The sequence below is a fragment of the Ictidomys tridecemlineatus genome, chromosome 8 (genome assembly GCF_052094955.1).
Source record: "Ictidomys tridecemlineatus isolate mIctTri1 chromosome 8, mIctTri1.hap1, whole genome shotgun sequence".
Taxonomy (NCBI): Eukaryota; Metazoa; Chordata; class Mammalia; order Rodentia; family Sciuridae; genus Ictidomys; species Ictidomys tridecemlineatus.
This window is the reverse complement of record NC_135484.1, coordinates 30,350,537-30,377,280: the sequence shown is the minus strand read 5'-3', so window position 1 is coordinate 30,377,280 and position 26,744 is coordinate 30,350,537. Positions and strand designations below refer to the sequence as shown.

At 36.0% G+C, this 26,744-nt stretch overlaps 1 protein-coding gene across 9 annotated transcripts in view; it reads left to right on the top strand.

The window, feature by feature from the left end:
* Positions 1 to 26,744, top strand: part of Eya4 (EYA transcriptional coactivator and phosphatase 4) — a 263,432-nt gene that overhangs the window by 134,975 nt on the left and 101,713 nt on the right. For all 9 annotated transcript variants that reach the window (XM_078019104.1, XM_078019100.1, XM_078019103.1 and 6 more), the window contains one exon: positions 736 to 785. In XM_078019104.1, coding sequence (XP_077875230.1) covers positions 736 to 785 — 50 coding nt within the window. The remainder of the gene's footprint in view (positions 1 to 735; positions 786 to 26,744) is intronic.

Below are 26,744 nucleotides of genomic sequence, written 5' to 3'. Positions count from 1 at the left end.
ATGGTAACAGAATAGGTATCTAGGCTTGATGTTAAATTTTGAAAGAAGATGGATATGTGCTTTCCCATATTTAGAGGGTTACAACATACATCTCTTCAAAATGGATAGCATAGCCTGAAAAGCAAAAGTTATTCTCATTCTTTACCTTTCGTAAGTTAGAAACCTCAAAGTTGAAATATAATCTGTGAAATATACTGCAAATATATGTGAAAAGTCTAGGAGCAATGCCTAAACTTAATTGATGTGCTGAGACATGTATAAAACATACAGTCATTGGATTAAGAAAATTAAAATTAATATATGAATGTTTTAGCTAACACTATGTGACCAGAATCTGTGACCCAGAATCTGGTGTTTATTATTGTGTGCTTTAGTGGGAGACAGGAGCAGTATCCATTGGAAAAACACTTCCTAATGGACTAAGAACAGTATGGCTTTCTCGTTCCTAAGTGGGAAACATGGTTCTTTGGTTTCTTTGTTCCTCATTCGACTGGTCCCCAGCAATTTTTGCTGAACTTTTTACATACTGATGGAGACCAGCGAAGTGCATTTGGCAGCTGTTCATGGGATAATAATGAAATACACAATTTAGTACTGCATGTTATTGCTGTAAAATGTGGGGAGTATTTTATAGAGACCTTGGTGAGCGGAGCTGTATCCACTTTAATAAGTGTGTGAACCTGAGTAAGGAAGTTATATTTTCATATGAGAATAACTACTACTTTTTTCTTACAGGTAAAGAAAACGTGCACAGATTCCGATGTTTCAGAACCTCAGAATTCCAGGTACAGTAAAATAAAGATTGAGACTCCTGTAAGAAAAATTGAAGCTTCAAAACTAGTAAAATATTACATTATATATCAGGTACAACTGAGATTTGAAACACTGAGTTTGTTACAGAATTTGTGTGTGGAAATTACATATTACTTGGCCAGGGCACCATTAATGATAACATTAATAAAAAGAGATTGTGATTGAAGTTGGTTTTAAAGAATAACAACAAATCTCTAGACAAGATTGAAAAATATTCTCTTTGATGTCATATTAAGTTAAACTTCATTTTTCAATCTGATCTTTTATAATGTATTTCTATCAGGAATTGTGCTGGGTACTGAATAACAGTCAAATCTGTTTTTACCAAAAAATAAAAACCATAATATTTCTCTTTGTAATGAAACACTGCTAGATTTTTGAGAATACTATCAAATTAGTAAATGCAGTATTAACTTGGCATTCTCTCTTTGGTTGTTTGGAACTGGTGGAACTGAGGAATCGAAGTATGAGACCACTTCTCACAGGAACTTAGTGCTAGGGCTAAGGATGTAGCTCAAGGGTAGAGTATTTGTTCAGGGCACACAAAGCCCTGGTTTCAATCCCTATTGCTGAGGGATTTGCTAGTACTGAGTTGTTTGCTAGACCAGATGCCCAACAATTTTTTTAATCTCACCATTCTCCTTGCTTTCGTTTCTATATTCAGGTCTGAATTTTAAATGGATAAGTAAAAGTATTATAAATACCATGACATAATAAACATATGTTCTTAATCTGATGCTAATGATATGACTTATCCTAATATAATAAGAAATTTGCATTTAATTGTGAGTTGGTACTAGTTTATTTTGTCCTTTTTCACATAGCATATGATGGATGTAGTGATTCTCTTAGTACAACAAAGAAATACAGATCTCGGTAAAATGTTTATGGTACCATGATTTCCTTTTGGATAGCTAGATTGTATCATGTACCATCCATTAACCATTCAATAACTTTTCCTTTGTTTTACACAGCATGATGTTCCTATTATTGATTCCTCTACATATTAAAGTGATTGTATGTGATCTTTTCCTTTGGATCATTAAGGGCAATGTAATATAATATAGGATTATTGACATTCAATCTTTGTTCTTTATAGTTAGTTATCAAAATGGAACTAAATAAATTTATCTTGTTGGAACATTAAGAAATGGGTGAACAAAGATATTCCCCTACCCAATGAATCCTAATCTAATATGCAGAGAAGGGAAGGTTAAAGCTATATTCCTTGTGGGGACTTCCTTCCTGATCATTTTGCTGACCTTTATGAGGAACCAATCTGTGAATTACTTTGCAAGGATTATATACATTGATAAATTAGTAAAGGGCATGTCTTGAGGATTAGTAGAAAAAAGAGAACAATCATCTTCATTATATATCGATTTTTTTTACACTTGAAGCCACTCAGGAATTTTGACATATATTTTATACTTAAGTAAAATTTAAGTAGCAGAATGCTTCCAAATTGATTCAGTGTTCATGAAGTCATCAGTATGTCAGAGAAGAAACAGAGTTTAGTGCTTAATAAGTTTAGTCTTAGAATGACATCATTTTTTTTTTCAATCTAGAAAATTCCAATCTGTATGACCTCAAGAGTAATACTTTAAGGGCTGGGGATGTTAGCTTATTGGTAGAATGCTTGCTTAGTGTGTGGGAAGCTGTTTGTTCAATTCCCAAGCACTGAAAAATAAAAGTGAGAGGAAAAATATAACTTTACTTTTAAGATAAATAATGGCTATTTCAAGGGACTTAAAATATATCACATTATTTAACAATATGTATCTCTGTGAAATTGAAAATTAGCTGCTGTGAAATTGAAATTAGCAGTTGTTGAATAGAAATTAGCAGTTGTTTTCCATGGACCAGCTACTCTTAAAATTACTGGATGTGTAATTTACATGGGTAAAATCAAACAAATCACTTTCTAAAAACTTTAAAACTGTGTTCAGTCAAAAACAAATGAACAAATGAAACAATCTGTTTAAAACCTAATATGGAAAAGCCTTTGAAAACCTCTGGGCTTTCTTATTGGTTCAAGGCTGCCCAGATGTTCTGGCAGTACTGATCTCTCTCCGTTTACTGGTACACTGCACAGTCTCCACACTCCAGTCACTGTCAGTGACAGAAGATGTGGCTCTTCTCGGATACTATATTTATTCAGCGATATTAGGTCTGAGAGTTCTGAAAATGGTACTCAGTTAATGTAATGATGGAACACAAAGAAAATAATTAATTATACTAAAGAACACTAATTATGCTAAAGGATTCTCTGCACTGAAATAATACAATAACTACTGAATAGTTCACTCATCAGAGATAGCTTAAAGTAGTTTTTATTATATGCATGTATAGAAGCTCTGTTTTTATAACATTTATCAAAAAATATAGACACTAAGCAGTATTATTTTATTACGTACAGATATGGGTACTTTTTTTTTTCCCATTAAGAACCACAAGCATTCACAGTCTCTCTTTCCCATTTTTGATCCACCCCGTGTGTGTGTGTGTGTGTGTGTGTGTGTGTATTTGTGTGTGTATGTGTGTGGTATGAGACAGAAACTCAGTTGAGATTTAAAATTTAAAACCTGCAGCTTAGTAATTCTGTTCTATACAAATCTTAAGTAAAGAATTGAAAACTCAGAATGAAGTACTTTTCTCAGCATAAAACATAAGCTAGAGACCCACTGCCATACCAAATGCTGCCTCACTTGGAACCCGAAGCAAACGTCATTCATTTATTTAGCTAGCTTTACAGTGTGTTGGTTTTGGATTCAAAATGATTAGAATAGATGCAGATGGAAAGTGTTTTTATAGTAGGGAAGTAATTAAATTGGGTGCGGAGACTTTGTTAGAATCCTCAGAGTGACATATGTGTATCAGCAAATTCTTTGTCTTGCTTGGCCTTAATTCCTCTTTTGGAAAGAAATGCTTGGGCTGCAGATGTAACTGGCAGATTGGGGAAAAGAGAATGTATAAACCCATGCAATGTGAGTAGGGCAAAACCATCTTCTTAGGAATAAGATAATATGTATACACTAAAAGCCAGACATCAGGGACAGTATTTGCAGTTTCCTTGAACTATTAAGCTTGATGTCCTATGGAAAGGGATATAAAGTGCTTCATATAAAAATTTACTCCACTTGAATGTTTTTCGTTTTTTTTTCTTCTGTGTTGTTAACTATGTCCAGATTATACTCTTATTGGCCTTTGTTCTTAAAACTAATATTAACCGTAAAATATATACTTGAAAAAACTAAAATTTATAATTTTTGTCATGTTTTATCTTACTTGAAAATTAAGTCTGCTATATTCATGGTGAATTCATGGTGAATTCATTCATGTGGATTTGTTCCTCCTTAGAGTCACTCAAAAAATAATGTTCATGGTTCTTGTTTAATATAATAGATGGTTCCTAGATAAGTGAATATTTTAGCAGATGTTTCCATGAATATCCTTTGTTAAAAAACCTTTCTACTTTTTATTTCCAATATTAAGTGAATGTATAAGATATAATTTATTTCATACTTTAATTTCATTCTGTATAAATATATTAGAATGCTACTCTGTAACAGTGGCCTCCATAATACCAATTGGGTTCCTTTCATGATCTTTGTTTTGCTTCTCTATGTCTTTTCTCTTTTGGACCTCTGACTAGTAAAGCATTTTCACTAAGAAGAGTTCAGAGACAGAAAGGAAATGTAACTCAAGTTAAGCGATTTAAAAATTTTATACTTGTTTCGTTAACTAAGAAGTAAAAGGAATTATAAATTTTGGTGAAATTGGACTGTGACTTGACTTCCAGAAATTACGCCAAATCTTTTCTGTAATAGCTTTGTCTCACCTTGCCCTCAATATCACCAGTAGAATAGAGTAATGAGATCCAAGGGAGAATATAAAAGTAGAGGAAGTACTTCTAGGTACAGAGGAACTAATATGGTAGTTTTTTCATTTGTAGAGAAAAAGAAGATTCTGTGGGTAATGGTGAGGATTGGCTCTTATCTACTTCATAGGTTAAAGAAATTGAGTTTGCTGAGAACTTAGTGGTTACCTGAAATTGTCAGGGGCCTTGACTATGTCTTCTTGCTCTGGACTTGATTAACTTCATAATTATCAAGTGAATGGCAACATGACTGTCCAACTTTAAAGAAGCTTTGGAATTAATTTTGCTTTAATAGCTAGTATTTCAGTGATCCTCAAGAAGTTTATCTATTGAAGATCTAAGTGTAAAAGCTTAAAAATTCAATTAAATCATCTTATGTAAATAGTTATGATTTAGTAGTATAACAGTTAAAGTATTAAGTTATGCATATTTATTTGCCAGCAAAATAACTTTTGCAGTGCTTCCAAAAGACTGAAATATTTATCTGCCTATAATTGCCTGCTTAAAAATTAAATGGTATGTTGTTTTTCACAGCAGGGAAAGCTCAGGGCCCTTCATGCATATTATTTTACTGTGTCAAATCTGAGGTCTGTCTAGCCCAATATTCTGTCTCCAAGATGCATTTAAAAAAAAAAAAATCATGACTTCCAGGTTGCAGTTCCTCAAACTTGAATACTTTGGGATGTAGTTCCAATAAACCCTAGATTCTCTCAGTAACACTATCTGACTGTACAGTCCATGGAATTATGTAACCATTTGTTGGGCATAGTCATGTTATTAGCATCCACTGGTTTTTCCTATTAAACACAGAAAATTACTAATCACATTGCAAACTATTTATCAAGTATTTCTAGTTATTTAAAACCACTTCCTTTAAGTTATATGGTTATACTTCTGAAAATTAGAGATGATTGATGGATAGACAGATATTCTAAGAATGTGATTTAATTTCCTTTTGACTTATTTAACATGAGTCATATTCTAGTTTAATCCTTTTATTCCCGATTTGGGCAGTGTTTTGTCTAGTTTCAAAGTGTGAGCTTGTGTGGGTTCCTCTCCATTGTCTTCATTTAGGCTGGTATTCGCTGGAGGTTTTTTGGAATCCACTTTTCCTTTTCTGGCATATGTTGACAGATTCCTACAGGTGTGGATGCAGCTGGAGTCCTGGGTGAGGATGAGTGATGTGTTCTGTTTTGCCATTTTTAACTGTACCCTCAGTAGCTACCATATCTTGACCTTTAGGTCGTGGTAGCATTCTGAGCTGACTTCCTCAGAGAAGTGTCTGAGGTATCTAACTAAATCCCTGATAGCAGTGGCAATTGAAGATTTTAATACCAGTCTCAAAATTTAAATTATTGTTTTCTAAATGTCTTATTACATATGTGCGCTGTCAATCTTCTGTCTCATTGGAAACTCCTAGTAATTTATCCTTATTGGAAGCAGAGTTTAATGCTATCTTTATACTTGTTGATTTCTTTGTTTTTCCTGCTAGAGTTAATCTTCCAAGATTAAATGAGTAAGCAGATGAGAGTAAAATAATATGAGTGAAAGGCATGTATACATTGCTCCTCACAGAATAATTGATCTCTAAACATTGGCATTGAACAAGACTCATCCCTTAACCTATTAAGGGAGGCAGAGAGGCTACCATTAAGACCTTACCATTTATACATCTTCATTCAGATAATTGTTTGGCCTTTGCTTCACTGTCTTCACGTCTCTAGCTTTTATTCTTGATTTTTTTTTTTTTTTTTTTTTTGCTTTCTTTTTATTTCTTGTCTTTTCCCGTATTATCTCTCTTCACAACTCTTGTCATGGTTCGGTCCTTAGCATGCTCTGCTCACCAGAAACTGAAACGGAAGTTGTGTTTTATACATGAAGAATCTCTCGTGATTCATGTGAAGAAATAGTAGAGGAGACTGGAAACTAGGTAAGTTAGCACAGATCGTGGCTGGCTTGAACTCAGTTGTCTTAGATCACACTCTTATAGGCTGTAGCTACAAATACAAGCCAGTTAAGGCAGAGAAGGAGAAGTTTGTTTTATGTTGCTCTGTTGTCATTTTGTTTTTTTAAGCTCAGATAAAATTTCTTAGAGAACTTATGAATCTCAGAAGGTGAAGACCTGGGGTTGCCCTCTTGTTCATGTGCTATCTCTCCTAGTGGCTTCAGTATCTCCATCTCTCAGGATACAAACTGATTGATCAGCCTGATTTTTCTCCAGGCCCCACAGTAGGAGGATGAGTGATTTGTACATTTACCTCTTTAGCCTCCCAGGTGGAAAAATCTCTCTCTTTATCTCAGTTCCAGACTTCTAGGGAAGGGCATGGTTATCAGAGAGGCATGGTCACAAAGCAGAAGTGTGGCTTTTAGTGGACATGACCAGGTGTGTATGAATGAGGTATGGAAGAACTTCCAGGAAAGGGATGCTGAGCTCATAACCCAACAAGAGGCCTTTACCTTCCACCACTTTCCTTTATCTAACCCCCAACCTCCATGCTTTCCTTTATATAATCCAGCATATTTTAAGGAAACTGAAAACACATCCCCATTCTTTAGTTAGATATAATCCAATGACTATTCAACTCACTAGTATGGAAACTTATTTCATAGGTGAGACATTTGTAACTATGATCTGCAAAGTGGATATTGTTCTAGGTAGACCTTTAAGTGCAGTGGCAGCCAAACTTCCAGGTAAGAACAGTTCCATTTACCTCTGTGTGAAGACTTTTACCAAGCATTGGTCTTCCCGGTGCTCATCTCCAGGTTGATCAGTTAGTATTCAATGGACCCTGCCTCTGCTCTCAAATGCCAGTCTGAATGTGAATTGCTTTCTGCATTTTCTATTATGAATCTAGTTGATGGGCTGTTTAATTAATGTACTTTTTACTATAGTTTAAATTATTTACCTTTCTGAGGGCAATTTTACCAAAATTAATATCTAGATCTGAACTTTTAAAACACTCCTTAAGAATTAGAACCAGCAATCAGTAGCCAGGAACCCAAATTTGAAATTTTGGCAAGACTTCTTATAGGCATAAAGAGGTCACCAATAGATTTCTGATCAGGTTATAATAGAGCAATGTGTGTGTGATTACAGAGCAGATGTGACATAGGCACTTAGAGGCCAGCTAGGAGACTGACTTCAGAGGCCCCAGAGAAAGTTTAGCAAGTTGTCCTTATTTTCAGAGACACTGCACATTATTTTTTCTTGTGATTGAAGCACATTTTCCAAACCATCTACATTGAATATTTCCTTCTTTTGTTTTAAGTATATGGATATGTATATGAAATGGTAGATTTGGCCTGAAATGTACGTAATGGCTGTGGGAGGGTTCTGGCCTCTTTTTCCTGACAGTTGCATTATTCTCCAGTGATGCTAAAAGGCCTGACTTCCCCACAGGTATCAATGGTTAATTGTAGAAAATTGCTGTGTTTCTTGTCAACCTCTCCCACAGTAAACTAAGCTCATATGAAATCTTATAAAACAGTCTTTCTGTAGATTGTTAGTTGCTTGTTGCTTGGGATCAAACCCAGTGCTTTATGCATGCTAAATGTGTGCTGTACCCCTGTCTAGTGACTTTTATCCAAAGGATCTAACCAGAAAAAAAAAAGAAAAGAAAAGAAAAAAGGAAAAAAAAGCATCACAGGGAATTAAAATTGTTGCAAATGGGAGTCATGCCCATTTCTTGAGCACACAGCATATCAGCTGGTGGCCCGCTTAGGAGGTACTGAACTGCCATATATCCTTATGGTTATTCTAGACTTGGGTCATTATTAGTGAAGAATAATAATAAACTTGATGTAAGTAGAAACATAGAAACTTTGAGTGTCCCTCTTCAAGGTGGAAAAAATACGATCTGATGGCTTTCCTTTCAGCAATTCAATTACAGCAACACCTATTTTTGCCCTTAAACTTGCTATCGATCAGGCATCTACTATGTGACAGGCATTATTTGAGATAATTTAGTGAACAAAACAGGGAGTATATATTGACAATGAAGTATTCTAGAAGGTAATTAGGAGAGCATTGTGAGCAATAGATGATTTTTAAACTGGATGAGCAACTCCAAAGAGACCAGAATTGTAATCATCATATTTCAGTTGTCTTAGCAACCTACAGTGTTCTCATTTGTTTTTCAATAATAAAGTGAATGAATGTGGTCTTTGTTCATGTATTTATGAAATTTTAGCACCTGACACTTGATGTCTTTTGAGTTATTTTACTGGGCCAAACAGTGATCTCTCTATTCTTAAAATTCATGTATCTAAAATTGATTTTGAATTTTCTTCAATATGTCAATTTCTAATGAGAGAATATCTAACGTAAGAATAGTTGAAAATATGTATATATTCTTAAATTTTAAAAATGCTCTCATTTTAATTGTAGTTAATTTCTAAGGCTCCACAAACTTGGCAAACTCAGTTATTTCATAGTCCTCTCCCACACAGTCATACCTGAGAACTGCTGAGAAACAAGAAAAACCTATGACACATCTAGGTGTCTTTGAGTTTTCTCGGAGTAAGTTTTTCTCTTTCTGTGAATCTAAGTCTAAACTGCAAACAATTCCTTTTTCCTACTAACAGGAGCAACTCAAGTATCTGGGATCATTTGGGATATTTTTGTCAGTCTGCATCCTATACCTAGCCCAGTATCTGGCATGTAGTAGGAGTGCAATAAATTTTTATGTGAATGAATGAATGAGCAGTTAGTTTTTTCTTTTGGATATGCGGGAAATTCTTTATATTTTTACCTATAATGTTGTTACTACTGTATGCCATGTAACAACTAATGATGTTTAAAGGTCATTTGTGAACAAGACCAAATTTAAGAGGGACATTTAAGTTTACTATAAAAGGTAGGGTAACTTCATTTCAAGATTTTTCAAGTACAGTCCCAATTTACAGTTGCTATCCCAGCGTCCCTTACTTTCAGAGAAATCTAGTTTGAATGATAAATACTGGATTTACCTTAATTAAAATCTTCATGGCCTTAGCAAACTTTTCAAGATAAAAAACGTAAATAATCAATTTCTCGTTTTCTATCCTTCCCCACTTCCCTCTTTTTTTTTCTCATCTTCTCTATCTTAGGATGATTTTTATAACAGGGCATGGGCACTTGTATCTTTAAAGGAACACAATATGTGAAAATGCTCCTTAAAGTAAAAGACTGCTCAAGAAATAACTGTTTTTGTAGGCTTGATTTAAGTAGGAAACACATCTGTTGCATTCTGTCACATAAAAAATAATTCGTAGAAATTTTATACTTCTCAAAACTAATACCACCTTCTCACGAACACACACAGTGTTATTACTTTGTCATTACGTGAAGGGATCCAGTCTTATCTTCTATATTTTCCCTGCGTCACCCATTCTCTCACTCTCTGTTAGTCTTCGCATGCAGATCCAAAGTCTCAAATAATAAGGGTATGAGATATCATGCTAGAGCTGGGAAAGGAGTGATGAATGTGAGCTGGCAGAATGCCAAGACAGATGCACAACACCCATGCTGTGGCAGCTGCCATACTGCAGATCATAGATGTTAGACAGGAGCATCACATGTAACCTCAGACGGGAGGCAACACCAGGCTCCTGTGCTCAGACATGACCAACACTGACCATCATGTTGCACATATGCTCTTGGCATAGTTGTCAGCTTAGGCATTCTTATAATTATTTTAGAAAAGTAATGATGAAAATCAGGGTGTAGAGAAGACAGATGAGACTTGTGAGTGCATTTGGGCATGTGCAATATGACTGTTGGATGACCCGTCAGAGTTTCTCCAAGGGGCAGTTGGAAAGGTCCATTCTCTGTTACATGGGACAGTCTAGCACACATGCAGGATGATCTGATACTACCCTCTTCTAGGTCTCAGTCATAGCCCATCACTGTGAGAATCCCAGCTTCCTGGCAGTTTTCAAACATTTCAAAGCTACTCAACATGCATAATCTGGTCAGAGAAGGATGTTGTATATACTAAAATACTGGTGTCTCTGGACTGGGAAAGGCTTGGAAAATTCAAGGCTTAGAAAATGGTGTTAGTTGAAGCCAGGCTTTTGAGGGCCCAGACTGAGTGCTTTAGCTTTCCTGGAAAGGTCATTTTCTTCCGCAGCATCTGACAGTTAAACCCAGGCATGGCTCTTGCAGACACTTGGCAATGCAGCAAGGACATCCTTGTGACAGTGTAGGCAGCAAAGCAGAATTCATCAATACCTCAGAAAAACAACCCAAGGTCAGTATGGCAATAACAACACTTGACTGTAGGTGCTGCTTAGTCAGAGTCAATAAGCTCCAGAGCCTGAATTCAAGGCCATTTCCTGACCTTGGGAGAGGAGTAAGGTAAAGTTTTAGAATCCTTTCCAAAATTCCTGTTTTTCAACTGTCTTTTTACTCGTTCTGTTCATTTCAATCAATCAGTTCTGTTCCATCTAACAGGTTCTTTATAGAAGGGCATACAGATTTTTTTATAAAATTGAATTTTACTTCGTGGAAAAGTGTTGTTGGTTTTATTTTTTTTAATTCATGTGATGGAACTTAGTGATATTTGATGAATATTGGAAATAGTTGGCTTTTCACATATTAATAATACCTCTTCATATATTATTTGTCAGTACAATCCTCTATCCAGGGGTTGGAAATCTTTGGAACTGACTTATTTTCCTTGCACATATGACATACACCCGAATTCCTCACATTCATCCTTCATGTGTCCTTTCTCCCGTGGCCCTGCATCCAGAGCCCATTTAGTTAAGCAACTGAGTGGCTGCTGCACGTTTTGTGTTAAATAAAGGAGATACAAATGGAAAAGAAAAAAAAAATGAGTCTGGTGCAAGTACTAGGCCTTGTCCTTGGGTCAAGAATTGGACAAATAGCAAAAAGAATGCACCTACCCCTGTGTGCAATCCCTGCAAGCGACCAAACTAGTTTTTTACAAACCCTGTGAATTGATTCTGTGTGCCTGGGAGGGAGGGCTATTGAGACTAATTTATTGAATGTATTTTGAGGTTTTGTTTTCGTTTTTTACTTTCTGTAAATAATCTTACCCCTTTTTGGAGAGGGAGAATTTTGTGTAATGGATTTTTTAAAAATTAGATTGAATGTTCACAGCCAACTTGAATCTATTATGAGTGTTTGAATTCCTTCTAAATGAGTGACTATGAGAGCAGGTTTCAGTTTTTTTTTCTTATTTTGGACATCTGATTTTTTTTTCCCCAACTACTTCCTTTTCTCTTCATTATCATGTTGCTTTGACCCAGTTGGCTTCTCTGTTTATTTTTTTCAATAATAGCAGAACCTCAGAGTCTGCTTTATTTATTTATTTATTTATTTTTTATTTCTAAGACTTCTTCTTCAACCAATCCTTTTGCAAGCATGCTAGGGAAGGTTTATCTGAAAACTCTGGGAAGCCTCTAAATTGGTAGAGTCCAGAATTTCATTGACAGTCTGAATATTTCTTTGGTAAATTGTCCATACTGTAGAAATGGGAAGGACAGGCTTCCTAAGTGAAGTCCTGCCATGGTTCCTTTGATTTAAAAAAAAAAAAAAAAAGCAATTTGTGGTTTAAAATTGGTTTCAGTAAAATATTACCCTCAAATGAAACCTGTGGTGTATATACAGGGAAGAGAAAAAACCTGGTGTGATTGGTACCTTCTGTAGGAGGAAAGTGGAGGGACCTGGAGAGCATCCTGTTAAGGGAAATAAACCAGACTAAGAAAGCCAAAGGTCACATGTTCTCTGTCATATGTGAAACCCAGAGAGAAAAACATAAGAGAGAAGACTTCGTGAAAGTAGAAGAGAGACGAGTAAAGGAGAAAAGGGGGATCAGGAGGGAAGAGGGGGATAAAAGGAGAAGTACTGGGGAATGAAATCAATCAAATTATGTTATGTGAACCTCATTATTATGTGTAAATATCATACACCAGTAAAATTAAATAAATGGAACAAAAAGAAGAAAACAATAACAAAGACATTATAAAGCATGTGAATGACGGTGAATTAAATAAATGCAAGGTATGACATCATAACATGGTTATTGGTCTTTGGGCTAAAATGTACCCTGCCATGATTGTCAACCATCAACTATTGCCACCACCCCACCTGCCTCGTCCCATTTAGACCAGCACCAATCAGCTCAGTGGGGCCCACAGCGGGTAATGGTCGGTGCAGAGCAGCATCAGATCAGCCTGCTTTGCTGGTAGAGTTTCTGAGCATAATTTGTACATTCTCAGTATCTTTTCCTTATCAGACCAAGTATATTTTTAAATTATTCTAATTAGTTATATATGACAGTAGAATGCATTTTGACACATCATACATAGTGCAATGTCTCATTCTTCTGGTTGTACAAAATGTAGAATCACACTGGTCATGTAATCATATATGTATATAAGGTAATAATGTCCGATTCATTCTACTATCCTTCCTGCACCCATCACCCCTCCCCTCTGCGTAATACAGAGTACCTCTAATCTTCCTTAGCTCCCCTCCCTTATTGTGAATTAGCACCCATATATCAGAGAAAACATTCAGCCTTTGTTTTGGGGGGATTGGCTTATTTCACAGTATCTTATTTTCCAGTTACATATATATTAGAAAAAGAAGAGACTCATTATTCTTCTTAAAGAAGAATGAAATTATGGCAAATGCCATAATTTCATTATCTTTAAGGCTGAGTAATACTCCATTGTGTATATATATCATATATTCTTTATCCATTCATTTGTTGAAGGCATTTAGGTTGGTTCCATACTTTAGCTATTGTGAATTGAGCTGCTATAAACATTGATGAGGCCGTGTCCCTGTAGTATGCTGATTTTAAGTCTTTGGGGTATAAACCAAGGAGTGGCATAGCTGGGTCAAATGGTGGTTCCATTCCAAGTTTTCTGAGCAATCTCCATACTGCTTTCCATAATGGTTGCACCAATTTGCATTCCCACCAGCAATGAATGAGTGTGCCTTTTGCCCAACATCCTCGCCATCATTTATTGTTTGTATTCTTGATAATTGCCATTCTGACTGGATTTGCATTTTTCTAATTGCTAGAGATGTTGAACATTTTTTTCATATATTTGTTGATCCATTATTTTCTTCTTCAGTGGAAAGTCTGTTCAGTTCCTTAATCCATTTTTTGACTAGGTGGTTGTTGTTGTTGTTGTTATTATTATTATTATTATTTGGTGTTGAGAGTTTTATATATCCTGGAGATTAATGCTATATCTGAGGTGCATGTGGTAAAGATTATCTCACATTCTGTAGGCTCTCTCTTCACATTATTGAAGCTTTTCATTTCAATCCATCCCGTTTATTGATTCTTGATTTTACTCCTTGCACTTTTAGAGTCTTGTTAAGGAAGTCAGTCCTAAGCTGAAATGGTGAAGATTTGGGCCTACTTTTTGTTCTATTAGGAACAGAGTCTCTATTCTAGTGCCTAAGCCTTTGATTGACTGTGAGTTAAGTTTTGTGCATTGTGAGAGATAGAGCTTTAATTTCATTTTATTACATATGGATTTCCAGTTTTCCCAGCTCCATTTGTTGAAGAGGCTGTCTTTTCTCCTGTGAATGTTTTTGGCACATTTTGTCTAGTCTGAGATAATTGTATTTATTTGTGTTTGTCTTTGTGTCTTCTATTCAGTACCTACTTGTCTGTTTTGGTGCTAATACATGCCTTTTTTGTTATTATGACTCTGTAGTATAGTTCAAGGTCTGATACTGTGATGCTTTCTGCTTCACTTTCCTTGCTAAGGATTGCTTTGGTTATTCTGAGTCTCTTCTTTTTCCAAATGAATTTCATGATGGCTTTTTCTATTTCTATGAAGAATGTCATGGGATTTTAATAGGAATTGCATTAAAACTATATAATGCTTTTGGTAGTATGGCCATTTGACAATATCGTGTCTGTCCAAAAGCATGGGAGATCATGCTATCTTCTAAGGTCTTTTTAATGTCTTCCTTTAGTGTTCTAAAGTTTTCATTGTAGAGGTCTTTCACCTCTTTTGTTAGATTGATTCCCAAGTATTTTATCTTATTTTGTTTTATTTTATTGAGTCTGAATGGGGTAGTTTTTCTAATTTCTCTTACATTGGATTCATCACTGATATATAGGAATGTGTTTGATTTATGGGTCCTGATTTTATACCCTGCTACTTTGATGAATTCATTTATTAGTTCTAGAAGTTTTATGGAGGAATATTTTGGATCTTCTAAATATAGAATCATGTCATCAGCAAATAGTGATAGTCTGAGTTCTTCTTTTACTATTTGTATCCCTTTAATTTCTTTCTTCTCTATAATTGCTTTGACTAGAGTTTCTAGGACTATGTCAAATAGAAGTGGTGAAAGAGGACATCCTTGTCTTGTTCCAGTTTTTAGAAGGAATGCTTTCAATTTTTCTCCATTTAGAATGATGTTGGCCTTGGGTGTAGCAGAGATAGCTTTTAATGTTGAGGTATGCTCCTACTATCCCTAGTTTTTGTACTGTTTTGAGCATCAAGGGACCAAATTTTTCTTTTTAAAGATTTTTTTTTTTTAGTTGTAGATGGACTTAATACTTTTATTTTATTTATTTTTTTAATGTGGTACTGAGAATCAAACCCAGTGCCCCACACATTAGGTGAGTGCTCTGAGTGCTCTACCACTGAGCTACAACCCCCGCCCCATAGACCAAGTATTTTTATGTGATAACATTTTAAAATTTTTGTAAACTATTCCATTTGGAGCAACCATAAATTACCTTTCATGAAGCACTAGTGCACTGAAGAAAACTACTTTTATTAAACTAGTACTTTATTTTTGGCCCCTTTTCAAGTAAAAATTACTGTGAGAAACAGATATTCAGTATTATTCATTATCTTATTAGTTCACAGAATCAAGATGTTGGTGTGTGACACATAAAAGTGGGAAAGTTAGGGGGTTAAAAGCTGGTTGATACAATCTTGTGAAGGAAAAAAGATCCAGTGAGGCCACTTATGTTGTAAATCAAGAGTATGTTTTCAATGCAGATATTTTCTAATGATTCATAGGAGAATGTTTCAACTTTGACTACATCTGCTGAAAATAAAAATGTAAGTAGTTGCGAAGCATTTAATTCTGACAGGAGTCTGTACTGTGGCGTGACACAAAGTGCACATTAAATGACAATAGTTTATCTGTGTCTAAAAGTAGTCTCTTGACTTTTAAAGATGTGAACAGGAGTTTTTCTGCTGCACATTACAGAAGTAACTGGCAATGTGCCGGTAGGATTTCCAGAGTAGGTTTCTTAAAATAATATCAATGGGAAGATATTTGTTTAATGTTAGAGTGTAAATTTCTGCCACAGTTTAAACAAAATTAAATAGATAGTCAAAAGAGGAGCTCTTGTATAATTGCCAGGAAAACATGAATGGAAGGAACAGTTGGGCAGTGACATCTGAAATGATAGAAACCAGTGTTCCCAAAGGCCAGAGTGTTCACAAGGGTTCCTTCCCTCATTCTCTGACACTGTGTGGTGGTTGTTTCTGAATTGCACATCTGAATATCAGTGTATTTATTTACATATTTCTAGTCTGTGGATGTGTGCTTTCATAGTCTCTACTTAAGAGTTTCATATTAAAATGGCACACACTTAATACATATTATGTGCAAAAAACATTATTTTGACATTTTGCTAGTGAACCATTAGTAGTGCATTAGTAGTACATTGTCACTAAAGTATAATCTAATACAGATATAAGGTAGAAAGTGGGGGCTAGGGTTGTGGCTCAATGGTAGAGCACTTGCCTAGCATGTGTGAGACACTGGGTTTGATTCTCAGCACCGCATATGAATAAATAAAGGTCCATCAACAATTAAAAAATATATTTTAGAAAAAGTTAGAAATGACATACAAATCCTCTTATGTAAATAGTCAATGCCATTGTAAGGAATTTTGCTTAGCAACAGCTATGAAAATACAGAATAGTATTGTGCCCTGGACACAATGAATGATATTATGCTCAAGTCAAGGATAGTAATATAGTATAGGAAGTATAATTGGCTCCCTTCTCTTTTAACAACATTAGTTTTTAGATATCTAGCATCTGCCCCTTTTGTGTTAAATTGTAGACTTTCCTACCAGATTGACTTAAATTAATCAATTTTGATCTTTTTTTTTTTTTTTTTTTTTTTTTTTTGGTATCAGAGTTTGAACCCAGGGGCACTTAACCACTGAGCCACAAACCAGCCCTTTTTGGGGTATTTTATTTAGAGACAGAGTCTTGCTAAATTGCTGAGGGCCTGGATAACTTTCTGAGGCTGGCTTTGAACTTGAGATCCTCCTGCCTCAAAAAGGTAACAGCCAATAACAGTGTCTTGGGTGGACTTGACTGTTGTTGTTGTTGTTGTTTTCTGTCCTTTGAGAAACAACTACAAGAAACCAAGGGGTGAAGAAGAGAGAACGGGGAAATTGCTCACCACCCCCATTGTGACCTTTTTCCTCCAAAAGCCATCTACATAATTTTAGCCAAGAAAAGATTTTTTTTTTAATGTTATCTGTCTCCATGTTTCTAAGTTATCTATGTGATTCTTGGGACACACATATATCTCCATGATACCATTGTGGCATTGTGTCCTGACCTGTGTGGCTACCACAGATTCCATCATGGCACAAGATGTCTGACAGTGGAATTAAAACCTCTCCAAAATTCCTCCTGAGGGAGAAGTACTTTGGAGCATCTGTTAAGTTGTTGTACGGAGGGCTTTTACTTTTAAGGCCTTTATTTTCTATTTGCTCTTCATAATTAATTAAATAGCTCTCTAACTGGAACACCTATCCTTTTTCTGTCAATTTCTAATAATGTAACATTTTAAAATGACTCAGGATCAAAACAAAATTCCAGAGTTAGAATGATGCTGTTAATTGTGAGGGAATTTGATACTTCCATTCCTGGTGAACATGCTACTCTTCTTAATAAGTAACTTCTGTGACGTGTTGAAGAAATGGCCTAGTGCAGTGGGAGAGGACAGGGAGGCAGGACGGGGAGGAACCCAGTTTGTCCAGTACTTCCTCTGCCACCTCAGACCCTTCTCTTAACCTCACACTGCCTCAGTTTCCTCAGTTTTATCATGGGATCATAACAGTAACTGGCTTCTAGAGGACTCCAAGGATTAAATTAGCTAAAACTATAGGATTTAGCACAGCTAAGCATATCAAGTGCTATTTTTATTATTTCTATTTGGTTTTCTATTTATGCATTTATGTGAAAGGAAATATTAACATTCTGCCAATTAAATAGGAAAAATCCCAAACAGCCAGAAGTGTTATATTGAATTAGAATTTTTTGTGGTATTATTGCACCTAGAGTTTAACAGGATTCAGGGATTAAAATAATGAGCATTTAGACCGACTTGATTTATGTATACTGAAAACAGAAGTTGTCCTGATAGAATGTAAAAACTATACAATAGCTAGTTACCTTTCTTTATTGATACTCTTGAAACAGCCTAAGCAATAATATTTTAGAAAATATAGTCATATAAAATAAATACTCTTTCTACTTTTGCCTATTTTAACTGAAGGAAGATAATTCTAATAAGTTTGAGTAGGGCATATAGACACTGTTAATTCCAGATTGAAATGATGATTACAAAAGTGTTTATTCACAAACATTATATCCCTGGGTGTGGTAGCACACACCTATAATCCCAGCGGCTTGAGAGGCTGAGAAAGGAAGATTGCAAGTTCAAAGCCAGCCTCAGCAAAAACAAGGCATTAAGCAACTCAGTTGAGACCCTACCTCTAAATAAAGTAAAAAATAAAATAGGGCTGGGTATGTGGCTCAGTGGTTGAGTGCCCCTGAGTTCAATCCCTGGTACCACCCCCTGCCCCCCAAAAAGAATGTAATATTACATCTAACTTTAAGGATTTTCCTTGATATAAGCCAATGTTTATTTTTCATGATAGAGTTCAGCCCCTTAAAATAACATTTCCAAATCTCAATATATCATACTGTTTTGATCAATTAGACTGTCTTTTACTAAACAAAGGAAAACACTTCCACAAGTAATACTTCAGAACTGGAAGACATCTCTTTGAATCATTTATTCTTAACTTGTTAGTTATTATTATTAATATTGAATTCTTATTCCTAAAAGTGTCTCAGGTGTTTTAAACTCTCATCTTTGGGCTGATTCCTCTTTTAACTTACTTTTTCCAGTGTAGTGAGTGTGACTAATAAGAGAGAGAAATGAAAAATACCAAGCCTAGTATCTCTTTTTGAATGCTGGTGTTGCTTGGTGATTAGACAAGAGCAGATAAGACCTTCAGTTACTGACGTAGTGAGTAATTTCATCTATTAGTTTATTCAAATCATTCAGCCAGTATTTATTGAAGAGCTCTATTTGTCCCTGTCATTGGGCTCCTTTAGTAAAGACCGTCCACTCTTCAGCTTGAGACACTAAGGCAGGAGGATTGCCAAGTTCAAAGCCAGACTAAGCAACTTAGCAAGCCCCTCTACTACTTAGTGAGACTCTGTCTCAGAATTAAAAAATAAATAATAAAAAGGGTTGGGGATGTGGCTCATTGGTTAATCACCCCTAGGTTCAATCCACAAGACAACAACAACAACAAAAAAAAAAAAATTGAAAAACTAGAAAAGACTATCTGCTCTTGACTGGGTAGAGCAAGTCATAGAATCTAGTTGAACATTTTTCTTAAAACATTCAGAGATAACTGTCTTCCTATTATGAATCTAGTATGTTGTAGATCCTTCAGACAGAATGTACAGAGTCATACCAACTAAAATAAAAGTCATCTATAGTTTTAGCTCCTATAGTCTTCCTGTCATAGAGAATAATTCCAAGCATTGGCTTGAATAAAAAGGGTTTTATCAACATAAACTATCTAAAACTGTTAATTCCTTATGCATTCAATATTAGCAAATATAAATATGTCACTAAGAGAACACACTCTGTCTAGCTCTGCAGTGCTCTTCTTGCACACCTGTGGCCCTTCCTGCTCATTCACCTCCTAGTGCATTACTTAGATCCAACTTGTATTCCCCTCAGCTCTTTATGTGAGAAGAAATGGGTAATCCTAATTCCTTGTTCAGTTGATCCCACTTCTACTATTGCATTTTATTTAAAACTCTCCCCTGGCAATAGCCTTCCCACTCCTTCATGGCTGCCTTCAAGCTTGCTGTTCTTCCTGCATGAACTCACTCTCCTGGTTCCTTGTCTGGAGAACTCTTACTTTTCCTTTCTCACTTAGGAGCCCACTTTCCTGAGAAGCATTTCCCGTTGTCATGAGTTGGAGGTGCCTTTCTAAAAAACTAAGGGCTGGATACAAACTTATTCTTGTATTGTCCCCATGATGATATGACTAGTTTTCCACTGGTTTGATAAACATCATTTTCAGTGCATTAATTCTACTACTTATTATGGAGTGCTATTCCTCTTGATTCATTCATTCATTAACAGATTAATTCAATACTTATTGAATATCAATTGTGTCAGCACTGCTTTAGGTGAGGCTGCAGCAAGGTATAAAATAGAAGTTTTCCCTTTGGAGTTTATATTCTAATGGGGAGAGACAAGTAATAATAAACATGAATATGTCCTAATAAATATTGATATGTAAGATATATGTAAATATGTGTAGTAATATGTAAAATATTAGATGGTGCTATTGCTGTAGAAGAAAACAAACTAGGAAAAAGGAAGAGGGATGTATTTTAGTTAACCTTCTGTCACTGTCACCAAAATACCTTAAAAAAAAAAAAACTTAAAGGAGGAAAAGTTTATTTGAGGCTATGGTTTTAGAGGTCTCAGTCCATAGACGGCTGACTCCATAGCTCTGGGGTCAAAGTGAGTCCGAACATCATAGCAGAAGGGTGTGGTGGAGGAAAGCAGGTCAGAACACTGCAACCAGAAAGCAGAGTGGGCTCCACCACCAGGAGCAAAATGTAAACTCCGATGACAACACCAGTGACCTAATTCTCCAGCCATCACTACCACCTGCTCTTTCTATAGTTAGCATTTAGTTACTCCATATCCAGTGGATTAGTCCTCTGATTAGGTTACAACTCTCATGAACTAATCATTTTACCTTTGACCATTCTTGCTTTTGGAGGAATACCTCATATCTAACCTGTAAAAGAACGTGTGTAAGGATGGGACCACAGTTTTACATTGCTTGGCCCTGGAAGCCCCCAATGAGAGCATTACTCAGAGGAACTGAAGGGATTGGCCATGGAAATACCTGGGAGAAGAATTCCAGGAAGAGAGAAAGGCATGGGCAAAGGTCCTGATGCTCATTGGGTTTTAGAAAGAGTATAGAAGGCTGAAGAGCAGTGAGACTGGGAGGGGCTGCTAGATGGTATGACCAGGGGTGGGGAGGAAGGCAGTTCAGCTAAGGTCATTTAAGGGTTTTTTTTTTTTTTTTTTTTTTTTTTTTTAAAGATAGAGTGAGAGAGGAGAGAGAGAGAGAGAGAATTTTTAATATTTATTTTTTAGTTCTCGGCAGACACAACATCTTTGTTGGTATGTGGTGCTGAGGATCGAACCCGGGCCGCACGCATGCCAGGCGAGCGCGCTACCGCTTGAGCCACATCCCCAGCCCTCATTTAAGGGTTTTATCTTTCACTCTCAGTGAGACAGAAAGCCACTGAAGGGCTTCAAGGTGAGGGTTGAACAACTTTGTTTTTAATTGGCTCATTTTGATTTCTATGTAATGCAGTATTCTCCAACATAACTTTCTGCAAGGGAGATGTTCTATAATGCTTGTTGTTCTATATGATAGGCTTTTATCACATGTGGCTATTACACGCTTGAAATCTGCCTGGGGCTCTTTAGAAATGGAATTTCTAATTTTCATCGGGGTTACATTTAAACAACCACATGTGGTTGGGTTTTACGCTATGGAAAGTACAGGTATTCAGGAAAGCCTGAAGGGAAACTGGTTAGGGGATCCCGTCAGTACCCCACTCAGATGTTACCTCATATACACAGTGTAGCCTATGAGACTTCATTGACATTTTCATTCATTAACTTAGCAGACAGTGATTCGGCATTTAGCATGATTCAGTCTCTGTTCAAAGTAATAGGAGAGAGTAAACAATAGTGACACAAGATGAGCTGGGTGAGAGAGGAAGGAGAGAATGAAGTGAGTACTTCTTGGAAGAGTGCACTGAGCACCACCCTGAGAACACTACAGTGCAAACAGCAATCATATGCAATCACACAAACTGGGCACATCACTGCCATCCAGATGTGTGAAGGAAGGCAAGAGTACATGGTAAGCCTGGACAGGAGAGCTTACATCAGCATTGGAATGACTTCGAATAAATACAAGTGTGTATTTTGTAAATTCTCCCCATTAAAGATACTCTAAGAGTCATCATGATGTTCCATGCCTTGGTCTTCAAAATCCTGCCCGCAGCTAAGTTGGCACAGCCTTGTATACATGTTTCAAATAAAGAGCTATTAACAGGTGGCATAAAATGTGTTCCTCATATATGATCGAAATATGTAAGTTCTAAGTACATAATTATGATTCTTTCAATTTTAGAAGTTTTCCTATAAAAATGAAAATTGAAGTGTAAAGTTTTTTATTCAACCCTCTTGTGCTCTTCTGACTAGAATAAATTAGAAAGAAACATAGAATCATGTAAAATTAAGGACTACTTGTGATATACTAGAAAAATAATATATTTATAGTTTTCTGACTTTTTCCAAAAGCTAACTTTTACCTTCTAGCTGTACTCTTTATATTTGAGTATGATTTACAGATAGCTATTGGTATAATAAATATTTCAATTGAATACAGAGTATACTATTTCTTTGAATTTATTTAGTGGTACTGGGGATCAAAACCTAGGGTCTTGCACGTGTTACTCTAACTACTGAGCTACATCCCCAGCCCTAATTCTTTGAATTTGGAAAGAAAGAAAAAAAATACATTGTTATCACTTTCTTTTTTTTAAGGAAGGAAATGTTATTTTAAAGTCTTAAATTGAACTAAGTTTGCTGTTGAAATACTAATTTAGTTTTATCAACCATGTGTTATCACAGATTTAATTATCCTAAACTGTTAAATAAAGAGTCTTGGAATTTTTTTTTTTTTAATTGAAGGAAAGCTATCCATCAGAAGAGGTTTATGTAGATCATTCTACTTAGTCTAGTTGGAATTTGTTAGGGTTGTTTTTTTTTTTTTAATGGAAAAAAGATTAGAGTAGTTGGTAAATGGTGGGTTGGGGATAAAAGGAGAGGGACAGCAAACACAGACATTTTCCAAATAATGGAGATTTTGTTCTTGTTCTAGAGCTTTCTTTTCCTCACAGTGGCTTCACATTACAACAAGCTTAGCAGAAGTAGCTCAGAGGCTGCCACTCCCCTTGAACTCTTGAATAATCCAGAGACCCCCCATGACACACATGAAATGCAGTCATAAATCTCAGGTCCAGTGATTTTAGATTCCTAAATTCAATTAAGTTGAACCTGGTAAGAATTTGTAAGTCAAGTAGTGAACTCTATAAAAATTCAGATTCAATTTAGGGTTCTGGTGTTTGTAACTGATTTTCTTTTCTGGAATAAATATAAACAATTTTTTTAAAAAATGGAAAAATACTGCTCCTGATTTCCAATTCCCCCTCCCCAACCTCAGCTTCCTTGTGATGGTGTTTCTTATTGAAATCAAACCTGTATTTCTTAAATTCCTAGACCACTATCTATCATTCAATTCAAGTCTGTTTTTCAAGTGGCAGGCGGAGTGCCAGAAAACCAAAAGCTGCTTGTTTGGGTTGCTGGATTTTTCTGAGTGTTCTTGGTAGGATTTGCAGTTGAGGGCAGAGTAATGCATTCTGCTGTTATATATAAATTTAATTTTTTTTAAATAGTCATTGCTTGGCTGTATTTTGTTCATGAATGCCCTACTAGAGGTCTCATTGATAAGCTGGAGAGGATACTCCTTTTCCAAGGGTAACATCTGGCTCCTTGGCAGATTCCATGCACACTTTTATTAATGCTTGGATTTGCTCAGAATTCTTTCTGTGGTTACACTGCAGATAGACTGTCTGAATAGTCTTGTCCTCTTGAATGATTTATGCGAAAGTTAAAAAAAAAACTTGTCTATTTTCTGGAATCTACACATTAAGTTGAATGAATCCCTACAGGCTTTCAGTTTTGGGGGAAAAAATTATGAAGTCATCCTTATGAAGGCAATTGGATACCATGGTAAAGGATGTAGATGAAGATTCTGGGGTGAAGCCTGGATTTACTATTTGCTCACTATAAGATCTCAAACAAGATACTTAACCTCTTTGTGTCTCACTTTACCCATCCGGAAATCAGCCAATCATAAAAGCACTAAATGAGATATGAATGAGTTTACACCCCCAAAGCTTTTAGGACAGTGCCTGGTACCTAGTAAGAACTCAGCAAGTATTAATTATGATGTGTGATATTCATGGCATTCATCAGAACTGTGTGTGTTTGTGTTTGTGGTTTAGGATTAATTTTCACTTTACCTATCATGTAGCCTAATGCTATTTTTTTTTTTCTTTCTTTTTGGTACTGGGGATTGAACTCAGGGGCATTCGACCACTGAGTCACATCCCTTGCCTTATTTTGTTTTGTATTTTATTTAGAGACAGAGTCTCATTGATAAGCTGGAGAGGATACTCCTTCTAACCCCTTCCTGGTGCTGAGGCTGGCTTTGCTTTGAACTTGAGATCCTTCTGCCTCAGCCTCCCAAGGGCCTGGGATTACAGGCAGAAGCCTGGCTTAATGCTATTTTTGATAGGGCTCCTAGAGTCCCATGGTCATTTTCAGAGCAGTTCATCTTCACTGATTATACTTATAATCTTGCAAAATCTTTGTTCTAATTCAGGTTTTCATTATATGAGTGAAATGAAATTGGTGAGTCAGTGATCTTTAGACCCTAAGTCCACAGCTTTCAGGTTATATGGAAGAAGCTTAGGTCCTGGCTAGCAAAGAAGATACTGAATTCTAGATTGTCAAAATAAATTAGAAACATCTGTTACTCCCAACTCAAAGAAATTAAAGCATTATTTGGGGGACAGGGGTGAGCACTGGGGATTTAACCCTGTCCTTTTAATTTTTAAGTTTGAGACAGATTTGTTCTAATCCACTCAGGCTGGCTTCAGACTTATGTATGGTTCACTTGCCTCTGCCACCTAAATTGAGGGAATTACAGGTATGCTCCACCATGCCCAGTAAAAGCATTAAAATTTCTATTCATTATCCAAAGGAAATGAAATCAGCATCTTATGGAGATATCTGCATTCGAATGTTCATGGTAGCATTATCCACAATAGCCAAGATAGTGGAGGCAACTGAAGTGCCTATCAAGGGATGACTAAAGAAATGGTGTATACATATATCACATAATGCATAGATGAGTATTATTCAGCCTAAAGAAAGAAGATCTTGACAATTTCAACAATGTGAATGAATCTGGAGGATGTTATGCTAATGAAATAATTCATTCAGAGAAAGACAAATACTACATGATCCCTCTTATATATGGAATAAAAAAAATAAGTGAAATGGGAATAGAGATGGGGGAGAAGATGAGAGGTAGGTCAGAACGTACAAAGTTGCAGTTATGTAGTATGGATAAGTCTAGAGATCTACAGCACAGCATAGGGACCCTTGTTAATAATATTGTATTTTATACTGAAAATTTGCTAAGATCTTAGATTCTAGATATTGCTACCTCCCTGAAATTCTCCCAAAAGATAACTATGTGTAATTAGTAGTATAATAATTAACAGTAGTAATCATTTTACTATGCATATGTGTATTAAAACATTATGTTGCACACCTTATCTATATACAATAAACTATATGTGTTAAATACTTTCTGTTCCCTTCTTCAGGGTCATTTAAATAGATATTTACAAAAAGGGCTACACAGCTTTTGGAAAACTTCAAATATAGCTGTAACCTCTGCACATCTTTAAAAGTTTAACGCACTGGATTTTTAAATGTTTACAAAACCATTTTGAAGGAAGATAATATGAAGATATGAAGTCAGAGCATGACCTTAGTGTCCTCTTAAGTGCTACCAATATCTGTTGATTAAATACTTTGTGTTAATTTAATGAAATGAGAAGACTATACAATACTGGTTGCCCAAGCAAACTGAGAAGTTGGCATACTTGGAATTTTCCTATGGAATTTGGTATGTGTGAGGTGTTAATGTAAAGTATGTTTTTAAAATAGAAAACGTGTTGTTAGTATTTTTAAAATATAAATCATAGGGTACTTTTCCTCCAAAATTGATTTAAACTTAAGAGCAAAGAGCCTCATATGAAGACAAAAGTGAAAAAAAAATTGAGAAAGCATTATTTAGGACAATTTAGCTAAGGACATTGGATGATTCTGTTCAGGTCACAAATTTTTAGAAAGTTACCAACTAATATGAAAATTAGCAACAGTTTTTCCCAACTTAACTGTGAAAGAGTTCCTCTGGAAACACTGTATTTTTCTGTTGAAATAAGATCTCATTTCCTTCTATCAATCATGTGCTTTCCCCCTTTCCTTTGACGGCTCCTACCTGCTCCTACAGTCAGTCCCTCTGTCTGCCAGGCTTTGCTCTCCTCCCTTGCGCTCCCCTGCAGGCCACTTCAAACAGGGCTCTGGTTCCCCAGAGAGCCAGTTAAATTATTGCCCCCAGGTGTTGATTTACCTTTGTCATTGTTGGATTTTACCTCTTTCAGCTTGGAGTCCTGGGGCAAGAGAAAGGGACCTGGAAGGAGATCAAAGTGGGGCTGTAGTTGGAGCACTAGAGGTGGGGTCGAACCAAAGCCCTGTTTTGGCTCCCCCTAACCACCTCCACAAGGCCTCGCACTAGTGAACCCCTAACCCTTTGACCATCTGCTCTCCTCAGTCTAGCCAGAAAGTGGAGTGGATTCTGTGGTTAAACCATAAACAGTGCAGTTAGAAGTGCTTTACTTCTACTTCAACACAGAAGCGGCCACAGGTTTAGCACTGCATGTTCATTTAGTTGTGTGGCACAATTATAGAAGATGACAGGGTGAAGCCCTGTTATAGTTTTGATTCTTTTTTTTTTTTTTTTTT